General features: G+C 39.6%; 1 protein-coding gene across 2 annotated transcripts; it reads right to left on the bottom strand.

Annotated features, from left to right (window-relative positions):
• Positions 1 to 669: 669 nt before the first annotated feature.
• Positions 670 to 18,359, bottom strand: LOC124118088. Of its 2 annotated transcripts, XM_048390898.1 has the most exons (8): positions 18,305 to 18,359; positions 14,213 to 14,284; positions 6,568 to 7,619; positions 6,314 to 6,369; positions 5,569 to 5,673; positions 5,206 to 5,266; positions 4,977 to 5,045; positions 670 to 1,538 (listed from the first exon to the last, which is right to left on the bottom strand). In XM_048390898.1, the coding sequence occupies exons 3-8, from the start codon at positions 7,616 to 7,618 to the stop codon at positions 871 to 873; spliced, it is 2,010 nt and encodes a 669-aa protein (XP_048246855.1). In that variant the 5' UTR covers position 7,619; positions 14,213 to 14,284; positions 18,305 to 18,359; the 3' UTR covers positions 670 to 870. The 2 variants fall into 2 exon arrangements, with proteins under 2 accessions (XP_048246855.1, XP_048246856.1); XM_048390899.1 differs by lacking the exons at positions 14,213 to 14,284; positions 18,305 to 18,359 and adding an exon at positions 8,506 to 8,523.
• Between the last annotated feature and the right edge of the window lie 7,422 nt (positions 18,360 to 25,781).

Raw genomic sequence — 25,781 nt, 5'->3', positions numbered from 1 at the left:
TTCAGTTATTTCATTCTTCTGTGGTAACATTGGATGTGTGTCGCCTTCAGATTGACTGTCGGTAACTGGAAAATACTATCTGTTTCATCTTAGCTATTCATAATTCTCAATGACAGTTGTTTTTAACTGTGAGTAGAATACATGGCCACTACATGGATACACGAGGATATCTTATACCGTCAGCTCATACTGAAAGCCTTCCGTCATATATAAGTTATTTATTTGCCATATAGTTGTTTCTGAGTAGTAAATATCTATGTCTTTGTTTGTTCATTATCCCTATCAGGACCACCTCTCTCACGCCACGACATCACGACAGTGCCTTGACAATCACTGTCACCATCACGACAGCGCCTTGACAATCACTGTCACCATCACGACAGTGCCTTGACAATCATTGTTACCATCACGACAGTGCCTTGACAATCATTGTCACCATCATGGCCACCTCTCTCACGCCACGACATCACGACAGTGCCTTGACAATCATTGTCACCATCACAACAGCGCGTTGGCAATCATTGTCACCATCACGACAGTGCCTTGACAATCATTGCCACATTCACGACAGTGCCTTGACAATCATTGTCACCATCACAACAGCGCCTTGGCAATCATTGCCACATTCACGACAGTGCCTTGACAATCATTGTCACCATCACAACAGCGCCTTGGCAATCATTGCCACATTCACGACAGTGCCTTGACAATCATTGTCACCATCACGACAGCGCCTTGACAATCATTGTCACAATCACGACAGCGCGTTGACAATCACTGTCACCATCACGACAGCGCCTTGACAATCATTGCCACCATGACGACAGTGCCTTGACAATAATTGCCACCATGACGACAGTGCCTTGACAATCACTGCCACCATGACGACAACGCCTTGACAATCATTGCTTTCTTCTCCTCTGTCATGTTGATGTCGCTGCCCACTACAAGTGTCATGCTGACAGTACCCGATAAGGGCATATACACCCCGAACATCGGCCACACTGGCTGACTAGAGTCTACATTGTCTAACGTCGACATCACTTTATTCTCCTTCACATCAATGAAGACAATCTTCTTCCTGGCGTCATCATAGACAACACCGTAATGTAGTGTGTGTGATGCCCCTGCTGTGTTGGGGAGAGTGTCAGGCAGACAGAGCACATGCTTCCCCTCCTTCCATGTCTTCCTGCATATCCCGCCGTGTGTAGTACACTGGGCGACCTGCATGCACCAGGTGCTGGGTTCTCCATTGATACAATGAGACACGTCCCTCTGCACCCCCCTGCATACACCCAGCTCCAGGATGAGGACGTTCCCTGTGAGTGGTTTGTCCAGATTGACCCTCGACTTCATCTCCCAGTACTGGGGACAGCCAGCCCGGGGGTGTGGGGCAGTGCTACATGTGCCCCAGTACTTCTTCAGTCTCCCCTCCCCTGCAGGTCTGGTGTCCGACTTCCTGTTGACCAGGTCTCCTTCTGTGTTGATGTGGACTTTGTCGAGATTGACGCTGTCTTTGTCATACTTCAGATGTATACCTACAACATATGAATGCAGTTTACATGTACATAAACAAACAGTGATGATTACGGTATCGTGATATTAAGATGGTTTCGTGTTTTATAAATAACTACAATCTACTCAACTACAATTAATGTAACATAAAAACAGTCACATCACAGAAGTGAAGAAGGCATTTTGATATATAACATATCAATATATCAACATTATAAAATGATACTACATCATCATATATAATTGCAGATGCTATTTTGATTTACTTAAACGTTGCGTGATAATCACACTGAAGACGATGACAGGGAGTTACGGCTACCACACGTCGTCTTATAACAGAAACACGGTATAACGAGCAACATGTACATTGCTTGGCAAACAAATAGCACTATGTCACGTGACCATGTGGCCTCATCCGGCAGCTGTGAGAAGTGTTCTGGGCGCTTTGAAGACCATTCAAACATTTTCCGGAAGTGTCATTATTGTGATAATGTTCTTCTGCTTTTTACATGATAATATACTGATATGGGCATACAGCACCTGACTTATTTGGTAGTGTACATACCAGCTTGGAGATTGTTGATAAAATTGATTACGCGTCTTGTTGTGACAAGAAACTTCGTGCAGCACGTGCGAAATAGATTACGACTGGAAAACCATGGTGGCACCGCTCTTGCTGAGGCGCTTTCGAACTAAGAGGTTTGAGAGGATCTGTTATACAATGACAAGTGGGAACGAAAACAATGGACATATAACAAACTGTACAGTACCCGTTATCGCAATCGTCTTCACCGTATCTGTCACGTGATCACGCTCACGTCATTAGTTATACCAAAACATTGATTTATCTTTTTGATCCATAATATAAAAATATAATGACAAATTAATAATTAAAAAAACCTCTGAGAGACGAGGTACAGATGCATGGGGATATCTCTGGATGTGCTGGCCACAAGAACTAGGATACATCCAGGTTGATTGATAATAGTATGTTTCATGCGGGATTGGGGTGATTGAGTAACTGCATGTTGTTGACTTTCGGATTAACAGGTCCAAAAAGCACTGATTAAATCGGTTCCCATCATTAGTGTCGGATAAAACCGATTGTCGGATTAACGAGTCTTGACGCTATATTTGCCACAGTTTTGACAGTAAACAAAATCAGCTAAGCTAATCGGTCAATGGCACTGCATACGATCCTGATAAACGCACGAGCAACTATGCGCAGTAAAAAAGACTGAGTCACAAACAGGCCTTGTGCAAGTCGAGGATGTTAACGTTATTCCTTTGTTGATTCGTTTTATGTTGTCCAAGTGAAACAAAGTAAATATGCAATTAGTCTTAGAACTCACATTGTGTAAACATTTTCTTGTATTTATGTGTCTGTGAGCTCATAAACAATCTAACATGATACGTTGTCAACCAATACACTTTATCGATATAATTTCAATGTCGCAGGTTCTTTGTTTTTGATCTACTGACCCTTACCTTTCCAATTCCTGTAATTCTTTACATGTCCCCAGACACAGGTCTATTTATATACAGGCATGTTAAGTTTTCAGAGGGTCTTTTAACAGCAATGTTTCAGACGTTTCGTTATTGGAAATTTCAGTATCACCCCCAACAGTAAAGACCTGTTGCTGACGTTGTTAAAATCACCTTGTTATATTCTCAGGTGATAACAATACTATTGACGTTTTAAGGGAAAAAGCGATCCAGTGTTGAATTTAGGGGTTTCTGCCAATCCCCTCACCTTCCAAAACTAAAACCTATTGCTGACGCAGTTGAAATCACTTTGTATTCTTTAAACGATACGTTAGACATTTTCAGAAGATTTATATGCCATCTTTTCTGTGTTTTCCTGCAGGCAAGTTAAAATGGTTTCCAGTGTCAAACCTTTCATTCTACTTTGGAAGGTTTGGCAGATTTTATCTTACACGTAAGGAATCGTGCTTGTTGTTATTGCAGAAAGGTTAGATTATTTATGTGCATTGTCTTGGTGGCAAAAGGGGACAGGTCTAAATGAAAGTAGGTAAAGTATTGAGTCAACATTTATACCCAGTCTCACACAGTATGATTAAATATACAATATACAATTGTATACAAATATACAAATGTTCATTAGATTGCTCAAGTTTCAAATCTGTCGTTATCTAAATTAGACTGCAACGAGCCTCATGCTGGTTCCCGATTTCCAATCTGGTGCAACTTGTATGTTAATATCTCGTGCTAAACTGCCACCAATATTGTGTCTATATCACATCTTGCTGTAAGTAATGAATATGGGTCATTTTGACACAACCATACACACTCACCCATGGCCACTACCCGGCCTTCATTGCTCAAGACAAGTATGGACTACACTAATATTCTGTTTTTATCATATAATGGGTAGGTTTCTCGGCAGGATAAAGCCAACGGATAAAAACGATATCCGTTGGGGTCCTATGCGGATAGAGATGCAAATATCAAAGGTCAAGTAGGGACTACTTTCACTGTTTATAAACAAACATGGCGTCGCCCTTGTCATTCGGCGATCGAGTCAGAATTAACCATCGGGAATCTGGATAAACGACAGGGATAATTGCTATCATTATCAAAAGAACAGTCTAATATACTGAAAATCTGTGTCTAACTGTGACGTAGCTAAGGCATTTTATAAGTTTTGGCAACTTCTGGAGATATAAATTTCGAAACAATTTGGCGAGGGCACGAGGCCTAGCCAAGCGGGATCAGTAGCCATATCTGTGCTTGTAGACCTCTGCGGCTTGAAATCTCCTCCACAAATTAAAATAGTTGGATTTGGCGGAAATATGTTTGAATTGTTACCTTGTTTCGTTGTTTTGCTGTGTGTACATCTGACTACACTTCTTATCATTATGATAGGACAGTCCGACTGTCAACAACGTCTGACCGTGGCCGTGACGTCTCATAGACTAGGGTTAGAGTAGCTTCCCTTTGACAAAGGGCAGTTACTCTAGCGGACAAGCCGATGGATTGCCGCGAAAGGCAGTTAAAAACAATTGTTGTTTTGTGTATATGATGCTTCGCCACTGTATAAGAAACAGATTTCAGTTGGAACTATATTGGCTACTGTCACTGTCCGACTGACACATCACTTACCCTGTGACGTAATAAATATTAATGCGCGCATTCCAGGAAAACTCGTAATGTTTCGGTACTGTTTGTGAGAGAGGGAAAGCGATTTTGAAGCACAGAATTAAAGAGTGACATTATATCATAAAGTTGTTATCACGCTTGTGTGTTTGGGGATGGTAATATCCTGTATTAGGAATAAACACCATCTATTTAGCTCGCCAAGGCTCGCTAAATACAATGTTTATTCCTAATGCAGGATATTTACAATCCCCAAACACACTCGCGTGATAACCTCTATTTACTTAGTCAAATGTGTACATCATTCGTTATATCGTAAAAGGGTAAATGATGAATTTACTCACATTTCAGGAGCATGGATGTGTCTACAGCTCCTGGATTCAGCAGATGAACACCGTATTCATTGGCTAAATCTGCAACATCAATGTACAGTTTCTTGCTTGATGTGTCAGTTATGTAAGGATATCATTCGTATATGTTTACCATATTAATACACTTGTAATGTTAACCCGTCAGATTAATATTAGATGCGTGATTATTGGAGGTCAAGGACGAAGGGAAATGCTAATTTACCAAGCAAGAAATCCATGGTTTTGGCGGCTCTCTTCTCGACGTTTTCCTTCTCGTCAATGCGCTGAATATATAACAAATATTTGCTTGTCATGGTCTGCCTTCATTAATGTGTGTGTTCAATAATTCGCTGATGAACGTATACTATCTATGTTGAGAATAAGCCATTTATATAGAGACCACTCACTAACTCACTCTTCACTCACTCACTCACTCAAAACGAAGGAAAGGAGGTCATTGCATTAACTAAGCATCTCCCTGTAAAAGGTTTTAAGTAATGTGATGACATCTTGTGATTTCATCTTTATAACACAATTCTGAATATAAGGGTAGAAGGTATCAACACGCGTAGGTTAATAAACAAACCGATTTCAAGCTTTTGATTTCAGCATTCAGCTGGTCTGTAAGCAGTTTAAGGCTTTCAATATGTTTCTCATCTGCATCAATTTTCGTCTTCAGTTCTGTAATGTCCTGCAACAAAAATCTGCAACATGATGTAACCTGACAGTTTACTTCTAGTGAATGTCTGAAGCAGTAAATGATTATGTGGTTCGAAAAATATCGAGCACTGCAGTGGCCAATCTGCACCCGAAGTTTGAGTTAGAGTTACCTCCCTTGTTTGTTGTTGACATGAGGAGAGGTTGGTGGTTCAGAAGTTCTGTGACTTGCTCTAAAAGGCTGGCTGTACCGTAATACGAGCAATACTATGGTGATACGTAGTCTTGAACGACCTGATTGTGTCTTATCTACTTGCATAGTGCGGATGGGATACCTATCTGAAAACGTCAAAGCTCTGCAGCTTCCAACACCACTAGTGATTGAAGTACGGAGCCCATGGGTCCATCGAAATATGTAATAGGGCCTGTTACTCATTATTACTGCCACTGTATTGACCCATTCTATTACCTGCATTTTGTGCTTGTTAAACTAGAGCTACAATTTATTAATAACTCATTTATCTTGTGTAGTAATTTACTGATTTCACAAATTAGTTTTATACGAACTGATTTCTTGGCTAATCACCTCATACCAAGAAAAAAAGTTAATGAACTGTTGCTCTCTGCAATTTGCAGACACGAATTCATTACGTATCACCACTGACTACACTCACCATTTTGTGTTTCATTTCCAAGTCGGCAATAAAGTCGTATGTCTGCGTATCCTTGTCTGAAACAAAGACAAACGGATATGACATGATCCAAAGGTTAACATGGCTGGTCTAACAACTGGAAAATTGACAATTTTACAACAATGCATTACTAATCACCAAACAAACCTGATCTCAAATTGTATAACCATGCGAAAGAGGTTGTAAGAGAATGCGCCATGATCGAATGACCAACAGATACTTTCACATATAGATACCTTTAACAGATTCTCCATCCATTTCACACGTCAAAATGGTACCAAATCCTGATATACATGATTTAAGTTTTGACAGGCTGCTGGTGTTGTAGATAGCTGTAGGTACGTCATGTGTTTGTGGTATACCAGTGTCCAGGCATATCTGCGTCATCTTCCCTACACAACTCTCGAGATCCAGGATGTCTGACTTTGAGGCATAGAGGAGGACTTTGGCGATATAGTCTAAAACCCCAGTGCTTGTCTTCCAATCTTCTGCACAGGTAGTTAGACGTTCATGTAGAGCTTCTTTGGTCCCCGTCGTATGACTTTCAAGATCGACCAGAAGTTCCTTCTCTCTTTGGTCAAGTTGTGATCTCAGTGCTTGGAATGTGTGGCCGATACTTTCTTTCAAAGTGTAGTGTGTTCTGTCGGTGGATTCGCTTCCTTGCTTGATGCTCTCCATGTGTGATTGCTGGCGAGCCTGTAACTTTGAAAGAGCATTCTTATGATCATCCAAATATTTTGTTATAGTATCAGCAATAGAATCAATCGTCTCAACGTGGTGGTCAGCATGGTCTTCAATCCTACACCTCCCACACAGTAACTTCTTGCAGCTTTTATCAAACAGATAAATTGGATGGCATTTATGAATACTGCACAAGGTCGGAATGTTGGAGACAGTCGGTTCCATGTCACTGAAGTTTTGAAGTACATGTTTCCTGGTAAGTTTGACGCTGCTGTGCATGTTCTGGCAGTATTCACAGAGGAAGTCTTCGCACTCCTGACACCAACACACAGCCTGGTTGCCGTCATCGTTATTTGTACAGAGGAGCTCACTGGGGCGATGCTTGACTGTCAGATGGAATATTTGTTTCTGTCTGACTGCATCCTTCTGGAGACGCGTGTCTGTGAAGTTGACCTCCCTCTGACATGTAGAGCATGATATCACACCACCAGCTGCAGATGTCAAACACGTCTCACACACAGCGTGTAGACAGGGCAGTAAGTAAGGAACTGGTCCTTTCAGGGTAAACTGCTGCTTACACACAGAACACTTCGGGAAGATGTCCATTCTGAAAGACAGAAGCCTTAAAACATAGACTGTTTTCAATCAATGTAGTGATATGTACACCATCTTGACATCTAACCATCATGTATATTAGAATATTACAAAGTTATCCTTGGTTGTTTACATAAATGTGACAACTTGTAAACTTAAATTTATCTCAAAACCATTATATTAACCAAATTATGGGACGTAGAACAGCCTACTGATACCACATGCATTATTATTTTTGAAGCCCCTTTTAATTAATTGTGTCTTGATATTGTTCAATTGTGCTTTTCTTGTGCCCCCCTCCAACACACACATAGAGCTATACCTACTTATCTCAACCCAAACATGACTGCATACATTAAAATGATTGAATCCTCGACATTCAGCTATGCAGGTAGTGAGATCAAACAATACCTTTTCAATAATACCCTCACCGTACTACTCCCTGTGTACACATACCAACTGAGTGAAATGAATAAAGATGGCCGTCAAGGTTCACAGCATACTGGGAATGATGTACCACATGACGACATGTTGTCTTCAAACAGTAATCAGACAAAGTCATATAAAACATGGAAACCATTTACCAAAAAGAAAGTAGGACTGCGCTTCAGTCGCATGAGACCACTATCCAGGCGACAATCATCATTACATCCAATGACATGTGCGTGTTTATAACGTTAGTCAACTCGGTGATATCTGTCAAACTACTATATTACACCGGCACATAGGTGGTCGTGGCTATTTAACTAATTTGTTAGTTATGTGATCACCCATGTGAACCAAAGTGTATATCGATGTCAACAATGTTCATGTTAGGTACCAACGTCCCTAACGGAATCTATGTATATTTGTTGGAGCGGCTATTCTGTAAATGTGTAAACGTGTAAAATATGTCTTACTGGCTTGATGTTTCGGTCTATCCGTTCCAACCTTGCTGTTCTGGCAACATCAATATTAGCAAATAACTTATTCTGAATGAAAATAATATTATGATAAAGTATGGCTATTTTATGCTCCATGTATGTGTCACACCAAAGGCAAATCCGCAGACACTGCTTGTGAACCGAAACGCATGAGGAGAAATCAATTGTTTTGGGAGATTTGTCAGTAGTCATTGTGCTGAAGCCTCTTGTGCTCGTTAATCTATCAAAAAGTACCTTCTATCATCCGCATTGTTTATATCCACCTGTGTGGCCAATTTTGGTATGCATGGAACCTACTCACTCGCATTATTCAGGCTAACATTTACAGGTTCTGTGTCATGTGGTGGGGGAACCGACTATGTATATGTTTATGTAATTGTACAATACACAAATCAGGGTAGTATTAACTTCTGTTAACAACATATGAAAATCGAAAATATATTTAAATACAGATATAATTTTATGCCAATATATAACAATCTTATGAAATATGAGATATCGCCATATTTTTCTATTTGTTTTTTTTAGGAAACATATTTTTGAAATATACTCAAAAGCAAAAGTTTTTGTGATGTGGATATTTATTTCACTTTACAAATCTTATTTTTCAACCAGGAGAAGTATTTCAGCAATTCGACAATAAAAGGCAAGAAATGGATTTCCGTACCATGGTCACTGTAAGCAATCTTCGGAATAACAGAGTTCAGAAAAAAATACCTCTTTTGAGCGATCTGAAGAAATTTCACCATGCCACGCCTAAATGCAAATGACAGAGGGCGAGCCGTTCGTTTGGTTATATTCAGTGCATTGAAGTCATAAAAAATAAACACCCCAGAGACACATGTCAACGTGCGTGTCACCAATTGAACATGTCTGAGGTGTTCTTGGGAAGCCTTCCAAATCATGCACCAATATTGAAGGAATTCGACCAATCAGCCTTAGGTGCGGAATGCGATTCCCTGGAGCTTTCTTCAACACTTAGTGACTTCAGTGTAGTGGCCTGCAATGTTGGCACACTAAACAACTGACAGTGTGAACTTGCCTGAGAACACCCAAGTATGACATGACTCAATTGATAGTTTGGCCATAGTTTCGAGTGGCCGATGCGTGATTGAATTACGGAGTTGTCTTTCTCTGCTTTTCACACGCTGTTACTGCCGATTTCTTGGGACGCTCGAGCTTCCTTAGTATCCTTGGATTCTTACATTCTGTGTTGTGCATGTATATCGATTCCATATGATTGTAATGCAATTTGGTGACGTATTAGAGCAATTGTACAGAATATGTATCCTGTGTTCCTGGCATGTTTTCCACAAGTATGACAGGAGCGATCGTTTTAAGGATTGTTTCTCGTTTACAGTTCGTGTGAGGACATAAAGTCATTCGTGTCAAAAGTTTATTCCTGCTACAAAATCACGGGGATACATGAAATTGTGTTTGTGTTGCTTAATGCGTCTCATATAGCACGTCTTACATGTGTTTAACCTTCTACCGAGTTTCTTCATGTTTCCAACTGTGTTGGCCCGCAGGTAAAACCAAAGGGAGATAATTCTCAAAAGTTACCGAAAAAAACATGAAATTGCTCTTCAGGGGCATCTTAGATTAAAACGGAACATGATTCCTGGTATTATCAACGTTTCGGGTACCACAGATATATTATTTTCACGTAATATAGTTCCATCCATGGCTGTCATGTTTCACCCATTCTCTTTAAGTTTTTGTATGTGACAATAAATTTCGTATTTGTTTACATGTTTTTTTAATACTGATATGAAAGGAAAAATGCTTGATCACTTTTAACTCGAAATGAATGACATGAAAACGAATTGAAAATTTTCTCGCATGATAAAGAATGATGGACGAGTGAGTTAGTGAAAATGAGTGTAGAAATGATAGTGGCAGTTCCAGCAGCAACTTCGGGGATTACAGCACTACCCAAAAATGAAGAGGTCAGTGTATGATGTGACCACCATTTGCACGAAGACATGCGTAAATTGGCGAGACACTGAATCTCAAGACCACTCATGCAAGCATCTGTAATGTTTCTTCATTCCTCTTTCTAAGGTCAAGGAGGGTTGGTTGGTTGGTTTGTTGTTTTACGCCGCACTCAGCAGTATTCCAGCGCAATGACGGCGGTCTGTTAATTATCGAATCTGGACCAGACAATCATGTGATTGATATGATGAGCATCTTACGACAAGCATAGTCGCCTTTTACGGCAAGCATGGGTTGCTGAAGACCTATTCTTCCCCCGATCTTCACGGAGTTCAAGGAAGGAACGTCTGTGGATGATACGGGGGCACGGGTGGCCCAGTCGTCTGAGGCGCCGCGATTCGCTGTGCAGAGTTGCGTCCCCTTGACACGCCAGAAACCTATGATTGTGGGTTCGAATCCTGGTTCACCCCGATTATGTTTCTAGGTTTGTCAGCACCATACCCGTGCTCGTGGGTTTCACCGAAGTGGTAAACGTCTGAGACCTGCATCACTTCGGGCTTTCCTCCCACATTAAGCAGACATGCCGTGATATAACTTGAATAATGTTAAAAGCGGCGTTAAACCCAACTCACTCACTCACTCACTGGCTGATAGGTTGTCCGAGGCAATCCGACATGTTTCCTGCCTGGTTCATATCAGGGGAAACTGCAAGCCATTCCAAAACAATAATGATGGTCTGTTAACTTTACCTGTATGCTTTATGCTGTGTGTGGGCAGGCGTTATTATGCTGAAATCCTCCCAGGTGTGGCGGCAGTAGAGGCAACATATCATTGACCACATGACGTTGAGCATTCAAGTTACCATTAATGACGATGATGACACTCCTAAAATGTACATTACTCAACAAACTGCCTTCTCCAAAAAGCTCATGAACACGCTCATGAACACAAGCGTCAGCAAATTTGTTGTGTCGTCTTCTCTTCCATCCACAATATACGCAGAAACAGGACTCACTACTTATGGGTTTATTTTGTATGAAGTGGTTTCATCTTAAGAAATTACTAAAGTCTTCTCCAATGCTGCTGGCCCGAAACGATCATTGGGTACGAACGAGGCGGTCTGTTTGTCAAAAAGGTTGTCAAGAGTTGGGCAATAGTCGTTTTGTGCACACGAAAACGGCTTGCGACAGCTGTCTGGCTCAAAACAGCCAGTAACGTTCCAAAAACTTGGTTCCTCTTCCCTTCCTCTCCTCATGTGCGGGATGCCTACAAGGTGTCATTACATTTGACATGGCCTTTTATGCTTAAACATTCAGGGAATACATGAAATACCATAGTGTTTTAAACATCATTAAACGTTAGTTTTTTTGGTCAAGTCCATCTTGAATGACTGACGACATCGCTGTATTTTATTATCTCATGCCTAAATAACCCAAACAACTTAATTTCATTTTGATTTGTTATTAAGACAAATATGTAAAAAAATCGAATATGCCTTTTCAAAGTGAGTCAGACCTGTACCTCTCCGCCTATAACATGAGGATGCAGTTATGATCTCCATCAATGTGCTGATCAACAAAGGGGACGCGAAAATGTCACTGTATCTTGCCTTTCCAATGTAACCAACCCCAAAGATTTAAAACTGAACAAACCCGTGATACAAGTTAAAATAGTGAGTTGTAACGAACATCATTTTGGTCACAGATGTGTCAAATTTTGAAATGCCATCTATCTGTATCTGCCATATACGTTTTGAAAGCTGATCTATAGCCTAGAATATTGTAATCCCGATTAAAAGTTTCAGAAGACTTTATTTGCCAATGGCACAAGATGAGATTTAAGTCGGTTCAAGATTCGTTTCCTCTCACTCTACTGGAGGTCTGGCCAGAAATGTATGAGAATATTCTGTTGTGTCATGAAGTCACGTGACTAAACGTACGACAGGAGGCTGCATGACCTCCTGTTGAATGTGACGTGGTGACCATTCACCTCCAACAGGATTATGTGATAACAGAAATAGAGAATATTGTGTGAACGAAGTAATTCCTGTCTGATTGGTATGGATTACCACCAACTGGCTCCTGTGGTCTGTGGTGTAACGTCCGATACCGTTGCACATCTCAACGTTGCAAAACACAAATGTTATCGTCACGCACACAACCATCACGGTAACAATGGAACCATGAATCACATGTTAAGAACATTGCATGCCAATCTTGCCCAGTGGGAATCAGATATCGAGTACATCTCTATGAAATGATCACATCAGAAGTGGTCGGATGTAATGTTTAAGGAAAAAAAACCTCATCACAGTCCTTGTCATAAATGAGGGATGTTTGAGCTGTCAAACGTGCTCGCTGTGACCAATTTCTAACATGCATCAACCGGATATGAATATCCTTTTGACCTGACGTTGATGTGAAAGGTGGACGGTCTGAGATCCTGCAATTTTCTTGAATGTCTAATCACAACATTTCTTCACACTCCCTTTTACACTAATGTCATGAAGAAGGTCATTTTGTATCAGGCGTGAAACATTCATATACACGTTAAGATGTCATCTGGGAAATGTGTTCATATTACAGTACAACGTGTCATCTGATTCCTTTACTTCAAATGCTGAAGTGACTTCATTACCCAAACGCCCTAGTTGAAGTGGAGATCGCAAATCAATGTACCATCTCATAAATCGTTTTGTACATGTAATGTTGCACGAGCAATGTGTAATTATACTTACAACATGTAAGATGGATTCAAACATTATTCTAGAGAAGTAGGTTTAACCAAGACAATATGGCTATTCCATTTTAAATCCTAGTTTAGTGGTAGGATACCATAGACAACACACCATGACAATAAAGTTTCTTACTTTTATCATATCTTTCTCTTTTTAAGCTCAAATCATTGTGTATTACCACTTTCCAAAACACTTTGTTCCTAATAGAAATAAGAGTCCAAACTGCAAACTGTCGCTTCCTTTGCAATATTCAGTGCTCAGGCTGTAACAACGTCTGATATAATAACGATGTGCGATTCTACTTGCTGATGTGGACAACCCCATATATTCTCCTCTCGTTCCATAAAGCTATCATAAAGCAGTTTTGGTTTTATTCATCTTGTTATGTCTTTTTACTGTATATAAAGTGTACGAGGTTAATTTTCTTAAAGATTAAACTAGCAATGGCTCATTTGTATAGTATAATCGAATACCAGTTTAATGAAAATTACGAATGGCTCGTCCAGGTTTCACTGCTTGAACTCATATAGATTGATGGTACACTTGCTGTCATCATAATAGCTATATAAAATATAGCGTTTCGTTAGAGGTTCGTAAGTTATTTTCCTGCTGAGAATGAGAATTTGCAAATTTGCAGCGGAATAATAAAGTACTGTCTTAACCTATCTTATGTATGTATCAACACTTGACTGATATGTGAGATCTCACAGTTAATTGCCTCTATCTTGAAAGTGTACTGCTGAACCCACACTTTTCGTAACGGGGCATCTTGATGTGATGAATAGTGTATATCTGGTACAGGAGGCCCAGTGCTCTTGCACAGTCTACAATGCAAACACGAAAACGTCGTTTTTCCGTATATGGGCAATGGTTGGAACAAGCAATAAATTTCATTACAATTGATTAAATGGTGCCCGTTCAGAATGTGTCCGGAAACTCAAACAACGTTTAATAGCAAACTTTGTAATGTATATACATTCAAGAAACATATCAGTGGTATTCTCCACTCACCTTCATTGGCGAAGTAATCTGATCGTGACCAATAGCTCCGTGTTGCTGCACACACTTGGGTGTTGGGCATATCTGTGAACAATTACACCGCTGTAAATAAGGGCAACCTTTGAATTGCAAACAGATAATATGTCTGTTATTAGTACTCGTTGCATCAACGTGCAAGCATATTCGAAGCACTCGGCATCAGTCAATCTTGAAATATTTATTTTTTCCCAAACTTATTTGAGGAAGCAAAACCATTTCTTAACAAATAAAAACAGGATTACATATATTTCTAAGTGCAGCTAGAATAATATATTGTACACACACATACGATACGTATACGCACACTCACACGCACACACAAAATCATGTCAGGTCATCATAAATTATAACAGATTAGGAGCGAGAAACATGGATGATGTTGGTGGAATGTCTGGTGTCTCAAGATACATTGAAAACATGAAACGTCCTTAACTTCAAATAAAAAAACTGCCAAAAACGTTCACCATAAAAGCCCCGAGTATCGTGATTGTCGGCCTGTGCTGCTGGTACCTGTGGCGACACTTTCGCCCATGAATATTCTGGTCTTGGGTTGGAACTGGGCTAGTTACATTGGCGTCGTGCCCAGAGTGACAATATAAATGCATCTCAATGCATAAAGTCATAGCAGAGCGCTGCAAAGTTGATAAACTCACGCTGTTAATATTGTGGCATTGCGAGTAGCGTGCAAGTATGTGGGAATATGTGGTCAAAATGCTCGTTGCAAGGGTGCTCGACACCAGTGGTGTTGGGATATGTGTGGGTAATGCAAGAGTACTCGGAACGCCGACAAGTGATGGTGACTGATGCGCTGGGGTCATTTAAACCATAAGCCCCCGTGCACCGACGACAAACAACCAAAACTTTCTCTGATACTGGTTGTAAATGCTATGGCTGGTTGGCCAAAGCTGAGGCTGGCTGGACAGAGTGTGAATTAATTATTCTTGAGTTAATATTAATTAACTTTTACATATTTACTAAGGGTTGTGCATTTTGAAGGATATAAAGTCCCCAGGGAGATATCCCCATTCTACCTAATGTGCGCCATTATAAGCAATCTCTTGGACGAACCCCATGATGTATTTTTACCACAGATAAAAAACTCGGAGGGACTCGGTGGTCACGTGGTTCAGTTCGATCTATTCTATAAATATAACAACAAGTTCATACTATGAAGTTCAAAGCCACGCATGGAAAGACGGAGATGTAGTTACTGCCAGCAGTGTTCCAAGACAAAAATACACACGACCCCTATATATCAAGGACTTGAGGCGTAATCGCCAATTCAGTTCAGTGACAACAGCTGTCTTCACGTTGACAAGGGGTCACGCGACTGATGCACCAGTTTTGTCCAATCATAGTGAGGTGTATATGATCACCTCACGTTAAGGCATGCGTCTGATAATACAACAGGATAACTTTGTCTGTATGCACGTTAATTTAAAAATAATCTAGTTCATAGGGTACATTTTTGTTGAATGTATGCTACACATTGAAAATGTGTATTCATGTCATCTAATTATAAGGTGGATCTAAATGGAAAAGAGGAATTAGACGTTAAACCAAGGGCTCCCCATATTATTATTCATCTTGAATCAACCTTCCTTCACTGATTGTGACAAAAGTGTTCAGCACTCTCAAACTAGGATTATAGGATTGATTATCCCTCAAAACGTACCAGGCCATGGCATATCTGTTTTATTGTTTAACGTTACATTCGAGAATATTACACCTACATGATGGTAAAAAATTAATGTAAATAATCAAATCTGTACCAGGACATTCAATGTTGACATCATGAGCATCGATCTATGCAATTGGGATGTGATGATATTAATCAACCAAGTAAACCAAAAGATCCCGTAAGGCGCCTTATGCTGAAGAGCACGGATGATCACAGGGGAGATCACAATAAGGCTGATCATGTGCGTGCGACTTGCAAAAGCATGAAAGTTATGTAAAGAACAGATTACTTTGACACTAGTAAAATATGGGTAACGTATTGATATACGAAAGATTTCGAACGAATGAGTAGCAGAGCCTGAACATCATTTGTGATAATGTGTGATACAAGTATATTAAACATGATTTTCTTGATATAAATGTGTTGCAGATATCTATAAAGTATACAACTGCACACGCTGATTAGCAGAGAAACATATTTAAATACGAGAAAACATTGACTCACTATTAGATCACCTGGAAGGTCTGCAGATGTATCGAAGTAAAATATATGATACGTACAAAAGAGTTCAACGTGCACAAAATCAATCGATATTGAATCTAAACTGAAGAACAAAAGAAACGTTACACATATTTCGCAGCAAAGATCACACTAAAACCATGCTGAGTTTCAGCAATAAGGAAATATTCTGAGCAAACATGACATTAACGTTTTGCAAAAAATCACCTGAGCCCGGTCTACTTCGGGAATTGGGAATGCGTCGTCTTAACCGTGAAGCACGCCAAAAGGCTACTGACATGCTTCAAAACTATTCGAGCTCAGCGAGAGGTAGCCAATATGTTTGTAATTTGTAGACACACGATGCTAGTGATCGGCCCAGAACAGGGCACCCGGTTCGACTAATTACTAAAACAAGTTTTAAGAAATCGAACTCAACAGCCAAAATCAAATTAATGTTTACTTGCGCCAGGCCACCAGATTAAAAGCTTCTGACCAGACGAATCATTTCCACACTTGGCTACCACGCGTTGTACCAGCTTTATACGCCACATTCTGGCTAGACCCAATGGTATTTAGATCGTTGAAACTGGGGAACCTCCGATGGTCCCGTGACATTATTTTAAATGAGTCAAGATTCACTTTCGACTTTCTGGATAGGCGTGGACGTGTCTTGGGGCGTCAAAATGCCAGAACTGTGCTGCATATTGTGTATTGAAGGTTCACAGGACAGTAATACCGGGACAACCGGAAGCCAATGGGTGTGCTCTTTTGAGCTCCATGCTGGTCCACGTTTTTCTCTTCAAGTCGATAACACTCACCGTACACTTACCTTAACTGCCTAACCCCAGCAGCAAAACGTCACCAGAATGCAATAAGCTGCAATGAGTCTTGACCTTTTCCCGGTTAGCGAACCTCTAGGACATGATCGGGAGACGTCAAAGACCACCAACTACGATAGTTGTACTGTTCAAGGCAATGCAAGGAGAGTGGAGCAGGAAGACGCCCTTAAAGTGTCATTAGGAAATTGTCTCAGACCATAACACGGCGTCTGTAGGAATGGTTGACCAATCTTGTCGGCTTGATCAATTATTGATCTAGTCATCTCAAACGTACATTGGGCGGTCGGGTAGCCTAAGTAAAAGCGTTCGCTCGTCACGCCGAAGAACCGGGTTCGATTCCCGACATGGGTACTATGTGTGACGCCCATTGTTGTTGTCCCCCGCCGTGATATTGCTGGAATATTGCTAAAAGCGGCGTAAAACCATACTCACTCAATCACTCACTCACTCAAACGTACATTTGTTGTCGTCTTTGTTGATTGTTTTCACCGTTACAATATGCACCCCCGTCACCCCTATCAACATGTTCTTCCGATACCCATTGTCATCCATCGGTGCCTCTTTGTATTTCCTAAATCATTTTTTATTGACGAATGTACCCTGTTTTTTTTACAATAAACAAAGAGTATGTTTCAGGTATATCAAGTCGTGTATGAAGTAAGTATATTTCGGGTATATCAATTCGTGTCAACTTGATATAGGAGCCAAAAAGCCTGAACTGTTTTAGAGAGAAAATAACAGTTTTCAATAGGTACCTACCGTCGATATGAAGCCATTAATAACGCTGGGTCAGCATCGCAGTTCTAATGTAACTCAGGGCGAGTGAGTGTTATCTGTATCTAGGATAAGAACATTAAAGTGTGTAACTGTATGAGTGGCTTTCCTATCTAAGTTGCAAAGCGAAAGTAGGAATGCTCTGAAGCTACGTAGCACGGATATTATGCCTCTCCAGTACATTAACATTAAGAATTGTACCCCGTTTGACAACCTGATAGTATATTGACATACACATTGACGTTTCAGCTCTGAATATCGAAGAGTTACCTGTGCAAAGGGGGCGAGGCTGGAGACGAGACTCAACGCACCTACCTGGACAGGTAACGTTCTTCACAGTGATATGAAGGTCACCTCGGGGCGATAACGCGGAGGCGCTATCTCACTACAACTGTGTTAAAACTGAAGTATATTTATATTTATAACTATGTTGACGCCATCAGTTACCTTTTTTTCTGATGCCCGTAGATGCATTATGCATTTACACGTAGACAATAAAGTGACATGATTATGTTCATAAATCATTATTAAGTTTGTGAACGTTGGTGTTCGTGGTTATTCCATTAATAACATAAACCATACATATTTAAAGGACTGATATGCCAATGTTTTGGGTTCGGTTAAAGATTACACTGACCATTGTTTGATAAACACCATTTCCTACCCCAGCCGACATTTCGACTGCAAACACTATCAACCCCTTCACACCCTTTCTTAAATCTGCAACCATGAGACTCCACACACGATTATCGGGTTACGAAACTTTACCTACCACATAAGACCTCCAGATTGCACTCAAGATCAACATCAATGTTGAGAATGATCATATGTCCACCAATTTAGAAGCAGACAGGGACGTACAGAGCATCTGAACTAATGACAAGCGCCTAGGTCCAGAATGGTCTTATGTCCAACCACAAAGAAGGAAACATGAACAGACAAGTCATCTAACCTGTTTACGAATCCTCAGATCCAGGGTGTCTCTATGTTAATCCTCATAGAAGTAAATATGGGCATACAGACAATCTAAAACAGTTCACATGTGTCAGTATAGACCATAAAGGAATATGTTGGTACCTGTGCACACGCAGGCTGTCAGTATATGACACTGATGTATATACTGGTATGGACACGTTGTGTCAGTATAGAACACTGATGTAGAACTACACGGAGTGTAAGCACTGTATATAAAATTGATATATGTATTAGGACAAGTACATAGAGGGTGGAAGTATATAATAGTGGTGTATTGGTACATGGGGATGTAGATGTACATGGCGTGTCAATATAAAAAAATGATGCAATAATTAGGACGAGTACACTCAGGCAGGAAGTATAGAATAGGGATGTGTGTATTGGCACCTACAGAACATTGATGTTTACATTGGTACATCACACAGGGTGTCAGTATATAGAAGAGATCTATGTATCCCTACACATACTCTCATGGGTTGTAAGTATAGACCATTGATGAATGTACATACAGAACATTTATGTATATACACACATGGTGCAGTGTAGAACATTGATGTATATTATGATGCATGTACACACAGGGTCTAGTGTAGAACATCGATGTATATGTTGGTGCATGCACACAGAGTGAGGCATTACGTCAAGCAAGTTGTCTGTATAACGTGAACAATTGTCGTCGCGTTGCGCCAGCATGTATCTCGTATGAATTAACATCAACTCGCTGATTTCGAACCAGAAAGCTGTATTCGGGGACTGGAACAATTGCTCATTGCGAACTGGCGATGATTAAACACCTAGAAGACAATAACTTTAATTTGTCACCACCGACGCTCGAATAAAACGAACATGTGGTTATAACTGTAAATATTATTATTGATTTTTAAATGAATCAGCGTGAAGCATGATGTACTCATTATAAGTTAAATATACATTCATGAAACGTAAAGGTCCTTCTCCACCAGTGGCGTAGTTATCACGTCCTCACCAATAGCTACGCGTTGCTGCACACTCTTGACTGTTGATGTCAGAACCGTGAACAGAAACACGGCTTTAAGTTAAAGAAACCGTTGACTCGCATATGGATAGCGTGTAAGGTTATCAACACTCACTACATCAATGTGCAGGCCAAGTATACGCCAATTCGAAGCCACAGCAGTAGTTATCAATATTGAAACATCGAAATCTTACCAATACCATTGAATCAACGGAGCCTTATAACAATTAGTTAATCAATACTACAAATTATTTATCAGTGCAGCATGTAACATGCTTCTTGCAAATAATGCTTACAATGGAATGTCTGGTTATTCCTCTGAACTATCGTTGCGCCTTGGTATGAAACGGTACATATAAGTACATACAACCCCATTATGATTTAGCCAAGTAATTAAGCATCACCTGAAACAAAGAGTATCATTCTTTTAATACTTTTCCATCAGCTATAGCTTGTCAAGTGAATTGAAAGCTTAAGCATTATAGAGCCGCAAAACTTATAGAACTTGCCCTCTGTTAAAAAGCGATTGCATCAATTTTGAATTCCTTAATTTAAACACATGCTGTAAGTTTTGATATTCGTTTTTGTCTCCAATGTTAAATTTAAGTTATGATCAATACTCAAAGTAATAACATTCATATCATATACTGCTTGTGGGTTACTGATACACTACACAATACCCGTACGTAGTTTATCAAACAATGAAAATGTAACAGACAAACATGTGTACGAATCCAGTTACGAGATGAAGGCGAAGGACGTGAGGTGTTATCACCAATATAGCTCATTGATAACAGCTATAGTCACATGGACAAGAGATACTGCGACTGATGTACCAGTTGAGTCGCAACCTTAGGAGGTGACCATCTTTCACCCCTGATAACACTACACTAGAAATATATCCATAATTGGAGTAGGAACGTAAACTTACGACCAAAACACGACCGCGTTTATAACGAAGATTATTGCTGCTTGAATGTTATATAATATGTTTGATGCATTCAAAATGTCCTGTTCCAAAAATGCATTTTTTAAATTTGCTTGCAGCATCCGAAGACAAAAATGGATGCGTGTTTTACATTTGTTTGTTCTATAAGTTCTACGAACTTAAGAAAATATATAGAATTAACTCAAATGTGACTTTGAGAGCTTAAATATCATTTCCCTGTTGATGATACAAACAAACTAAGGTATACTACAACTGTGATGATGTATTCTTATCTTGTTCAACTACATTCGTGAGGGTGATTGTGTAGCCTTATGATTACAGGGTTAATTGGTTTATTAGACATAATGAAACCCGGATTCGATTCATATGAAGTCAGTTATATGGCTTTCCTTCGGCCAAAACACGGCGGGGTAGCCTCGTGGTTAAAGCGTTAGCTCGTCACGTTGAAGGCGCGTGTTCGCATCCCCACATGTGCGAAGCCCATTTCTGGTGGCTCCAGCTATGATATTGCTGGAATATTGCTAAAGAGGCGCAAAACATACTAACTCTCTCACTTACTGACGATGTTACTTGAATATTTAAAAACACCAAAATACACCCCACTTACTATCACTTAGGTTCGCAACATGGCACGGTGGTTATTTCCGAAGTCTATATTTTAAAAGCGATTGTATTCTTACATACATTTTTTTATGAACATGAAAAAACACATAACAAAGCTATGATGTTATTTGTTCTATATATTATGCATACTTGTTAACATATCAAAGTTACATGTTGGCTTAGGAGTAGGAGGTAAACTAACCACTCTCTGTTTTATCATCACTTTCTGTCACTGAATATATGAGATGTGTTCCAGATGTGTCAGAAAAAAAAAGATTATATCTAAACAACTATAGAAAATGTATTAAGGTGAAAATAACATGTGATGACACCAGGTGTTCGCGAAATGTTCTGCCCTACAGTAGCACCCCTCACTCAAGTAATTTGCGTTCTGTTGCCTTACTCTAAACAACAGTATTGCTCCTAATGTTATGTAACAAAGTAACAGCATAATTGGACACTCATCGCAGACGGGGAGGGTATTGATAGACCAATGATCTGTCTTGAATGAATGACCATCAGAACCTAACAGCTACAACCACCACACTGATGATCGTATTTCGTGAAGTAACATCCAGAAGACATGTGGTGATAATTACACGCTGAAACTCGAATACCACGAAATGTGATTTTGGCCTTAAGAATAGCTAGATTCTAGTGTAAGAATATGACATATATTACGGACAAAATTGACATTTATAAATGAGTCTCCGTTTTCTGTTAATGTGTAAAGATGCACACTCTGGTCCTGACAGACACATATATCACACCCAAAAGGTTACACACCTTTAAATAAGTAACCTTTGACTCATTATCAGACAACCTACTGTCACCAGGAATCTATGTAATTATATACACATCCATTGTCCTCAAAGTATGCTTCTTGAGAGATCATAGCACAGATGCATGATTAGAAATTACAGCCATTACACAAAGTAGATATATAATTTTATTACTTGACCGTGAAGAGATCACCCGTTCAATAAACATACAACTTTATTACACATTATGTAATACCAAAACGCGTGCTTATGTACTCTCGGAACGGTTATCTCCCAAAACCCCTACATCCCATTTCCCCTACAACCCAGTTCCCCTACAATTAGTTAAAACAACACACGGCATTTACCTGTCTGGCATTATGAGATGGCGAGGGCGAAACATTAATGTAGATACACGAGAGTTGGGACACTGGCTGTGTAACACCAAGACATGCGGTTTGAAATCATTCACTGACATTAGAGATGATGTTTATTAAACACACAATTTTGCTTTCATATGAAGCATTATGCGAACTGGCGAGCCAATATGCAAGAATTACACGCATTCATACACGGAAGAAATTTATAATTGATATTGTATATTTGTCAATCAATCTGAACACATGTATATCAAAATAGAAAATAAACAAGTCCATGGAAAATGCTTTTTGCATGATAATGTTTTTGTGCTTTCACTTTGACATTATATATCATAACAGAGTAAAAAAGGTTTGGAATTCCTCTTGAAAGTACTAAAATAACAACTGGTGTTTACTGAACAGAGAGTTTTTATGATAAAACGTTGCCTATTATTTTCTTCTCTCATTTTCCAATGTAGTTCACTTCAAATAACTTTTCTTTTTCTAAACTGTTAAGAACAAATGTTAACATGATCACAAGGTAATGAGCCTGTTGAATGTTACTCTTTGAGATCTGTCAAATCCATCGCGGATTTGACGCTATCTACAGGTTCAGCCATTTCCAATTTCCTCCACTAGTTATTGGTAACATCTTTCATGCATGTGAGAGCTTTATATAATCCATACATATGATTCATATGGTATTGTTTGGTGTAGGGAACAGCCCCTTTGAATTTTATGATTTAACACACACACACACACATGTATGTACAGTTTGACATATTATAATTATATGAATATAAAAAAGCATCACCACTTCTCAAGTTCACTACAATTTCACCAGCGAGAAGTTGTCGCGGATAAACAAGGATTCTAACCAAGTCTGATCTTTGTTTACCATGGAATTCGTGAACTGGTTGAATGACTTCTTTCCATCAGAATTACACACAGAGAAAGAAAGGGCTAAAAATCCTGAAGATATCCTGTACAGATGGTATTCAGAATTCTCTACCAATTTCCTCTAATAATAAAATGTTCGATTTGACATCACTAAGCACCAATACTCAGCAGGATCATTTGGGCAATTGTAAAAATCACCTCTAATGTGAAACCCCCAGTGATTGTTAAGATAACAAATCCTATCTGTAGTCAAACAACATGACAGGCTATATTCATTTCCAACATCCTCCAGTAAATAGTGGGTAATGCCAGAATAACACCCTCTGAAAAGATACCTCTAGTCCCTCACCAAATCTCCTCTTATTAACTTTTACCATAAACAAACAAAAAGTGGGGTGTACAAGAAACATATTCTCCACCAAAAGTAATAACACATTAAGAAACCTGACAGAGACTTGTGACGTTCAGTCCGTAATCTGTAGGTTTGTTCATAGGGACAGGACGTCGATCTTTCGGAAGCATTGTTTTCACACAACAGCCGATAATCCCTAAACCTACTCTGCTCCATTCGCCTTATTAAAAAAATCCGTGTGTTGTTTCAGCTCTTGTGACCAACTGGCTTCAAATGACCGAAGCATTTATTTTGTAATTTAGGCTTACATACATAATGTAAAGGCTCCAGTGCTTTTAGGAGACATTTAAGAGAAGAATTATGTCAAGTTGATAAATGTCACCGGAAACATACAAAAACTTATCAGAAACAAAAGCAGGAAGAATTAATCAAGTCACTGAAGTCACTGAAATCCAAGCAATAGTAAGCTACTGACATTTTCCATGTTTATACATGTCAGCCTCAGGCTTTTCTCCGGGTTGAAAAGGGAGGACATCACGTTTATCACAAGAGAATGCATGGATCAAACGAATGATCACACGCTAACCTGGGATTCGATTCTTATCCCGGAAATTCAATTCTACGAGTGATATGTCGTCACCGTGACGACCGGGTCACCGTCACCTCTACCTAACATACACCCAAGCATGTGAGAGGTTAACTAGTGGTTGATACTGAACATAAAACCCAGCATGGGAGAGGTTAACCAGTGTTTGATACTGAACATACAAACCAACATGGGAGAGGTTAACCAGTGTTTGATACTGAACATACAAACCAACATGTGAGAGGTTAACCAGTGTTTGATACTGAACATACAACCCAACATGTGAGAGGTAAACCAGTGGTTGAAACTGAACATACAACCCAACATGTGAGAGGTAAACCAGTGTTTGATACTGAACATACAACCTAACATGTGGGAGGTAAACCAGTGGTTGATACTGAACATACAACCCAACATATGGGAGGTAAACCAGTGGTTGATACTGAACATACAACCCAACATGTGGGAGGTAAACTAGTGGTTGATACTGAACATATAATCCTACATGTGAGAGGTAAACTAGTGGTTGATACTGAACATATAATCCTACATGTGAGAGGTAAACTAGTGGTTGATACTGTACATACAACCCAGCATGGGAGAGGTAAACCAGTGGGTGATACTGAACATACATCCCAGCATGTGAGAGGGAAACCAGTGGTTGATACTGTACATACAACCAAGCATGGGAGAGGTAAACTAGTGGTTGATACTGAACATACAACCCAACATATGGGAAGCAAACCAGTGGTTGATACTTAGGATACACCCCAGCATATGAGGGATAAACCAGTGATTGATACTGAACATACAACCCAGCATGTTGACTGCAGTCAAGTGATGCGGGTCTCAGATGTGTACCACTTTGTTGAAACCCACGAGCAGAGGTAGAATGAATAAATATTTCAAACAACATTTTGGGAAATCATTTTAATCATGTGATAGAATATATATTTAGACTATAGTAGTGGTAGTGGTTTATTTCAGTAAATCAGGCCACAGGCCCATTTTACAATATATATATTCAAGCATTCAAACATGTAATTGTTTGAAATATTTAGACTATATGACACCAATAATACAAGTGTATGTGAGATAACGGTACATGTGATTGTGATACTCCCTCAACATCAAGTCCTATATCTCCCACAACATATAACTGCAAACGATGTTCAGTGTGCAAGAAGTCTTTTCAGCTGATATTTCATGTATGTCATATTTGTAGAAGTGTGTAACTACAATATTACTACACATAGACATTCGTCAAG

Source organism: Haliotis rufescens, unplaced genomic scaffold, assembly GCF_023055435.1.
Source record: "Haliotis rufescens isolate VD_foot unplaced genomic scaffold, xgHalRufe1.0.p SCAF_9, whole genome shotgun sequence".
NCBI lineage: Eukaryota > Metazoa > Mollusca > Gastropoda > Lepetellida > Haliotidae > Haliotis > Haliotis rufescens.
This window is presented reverse-complemented; position numbering and strand designations above follow the sequence as displayed.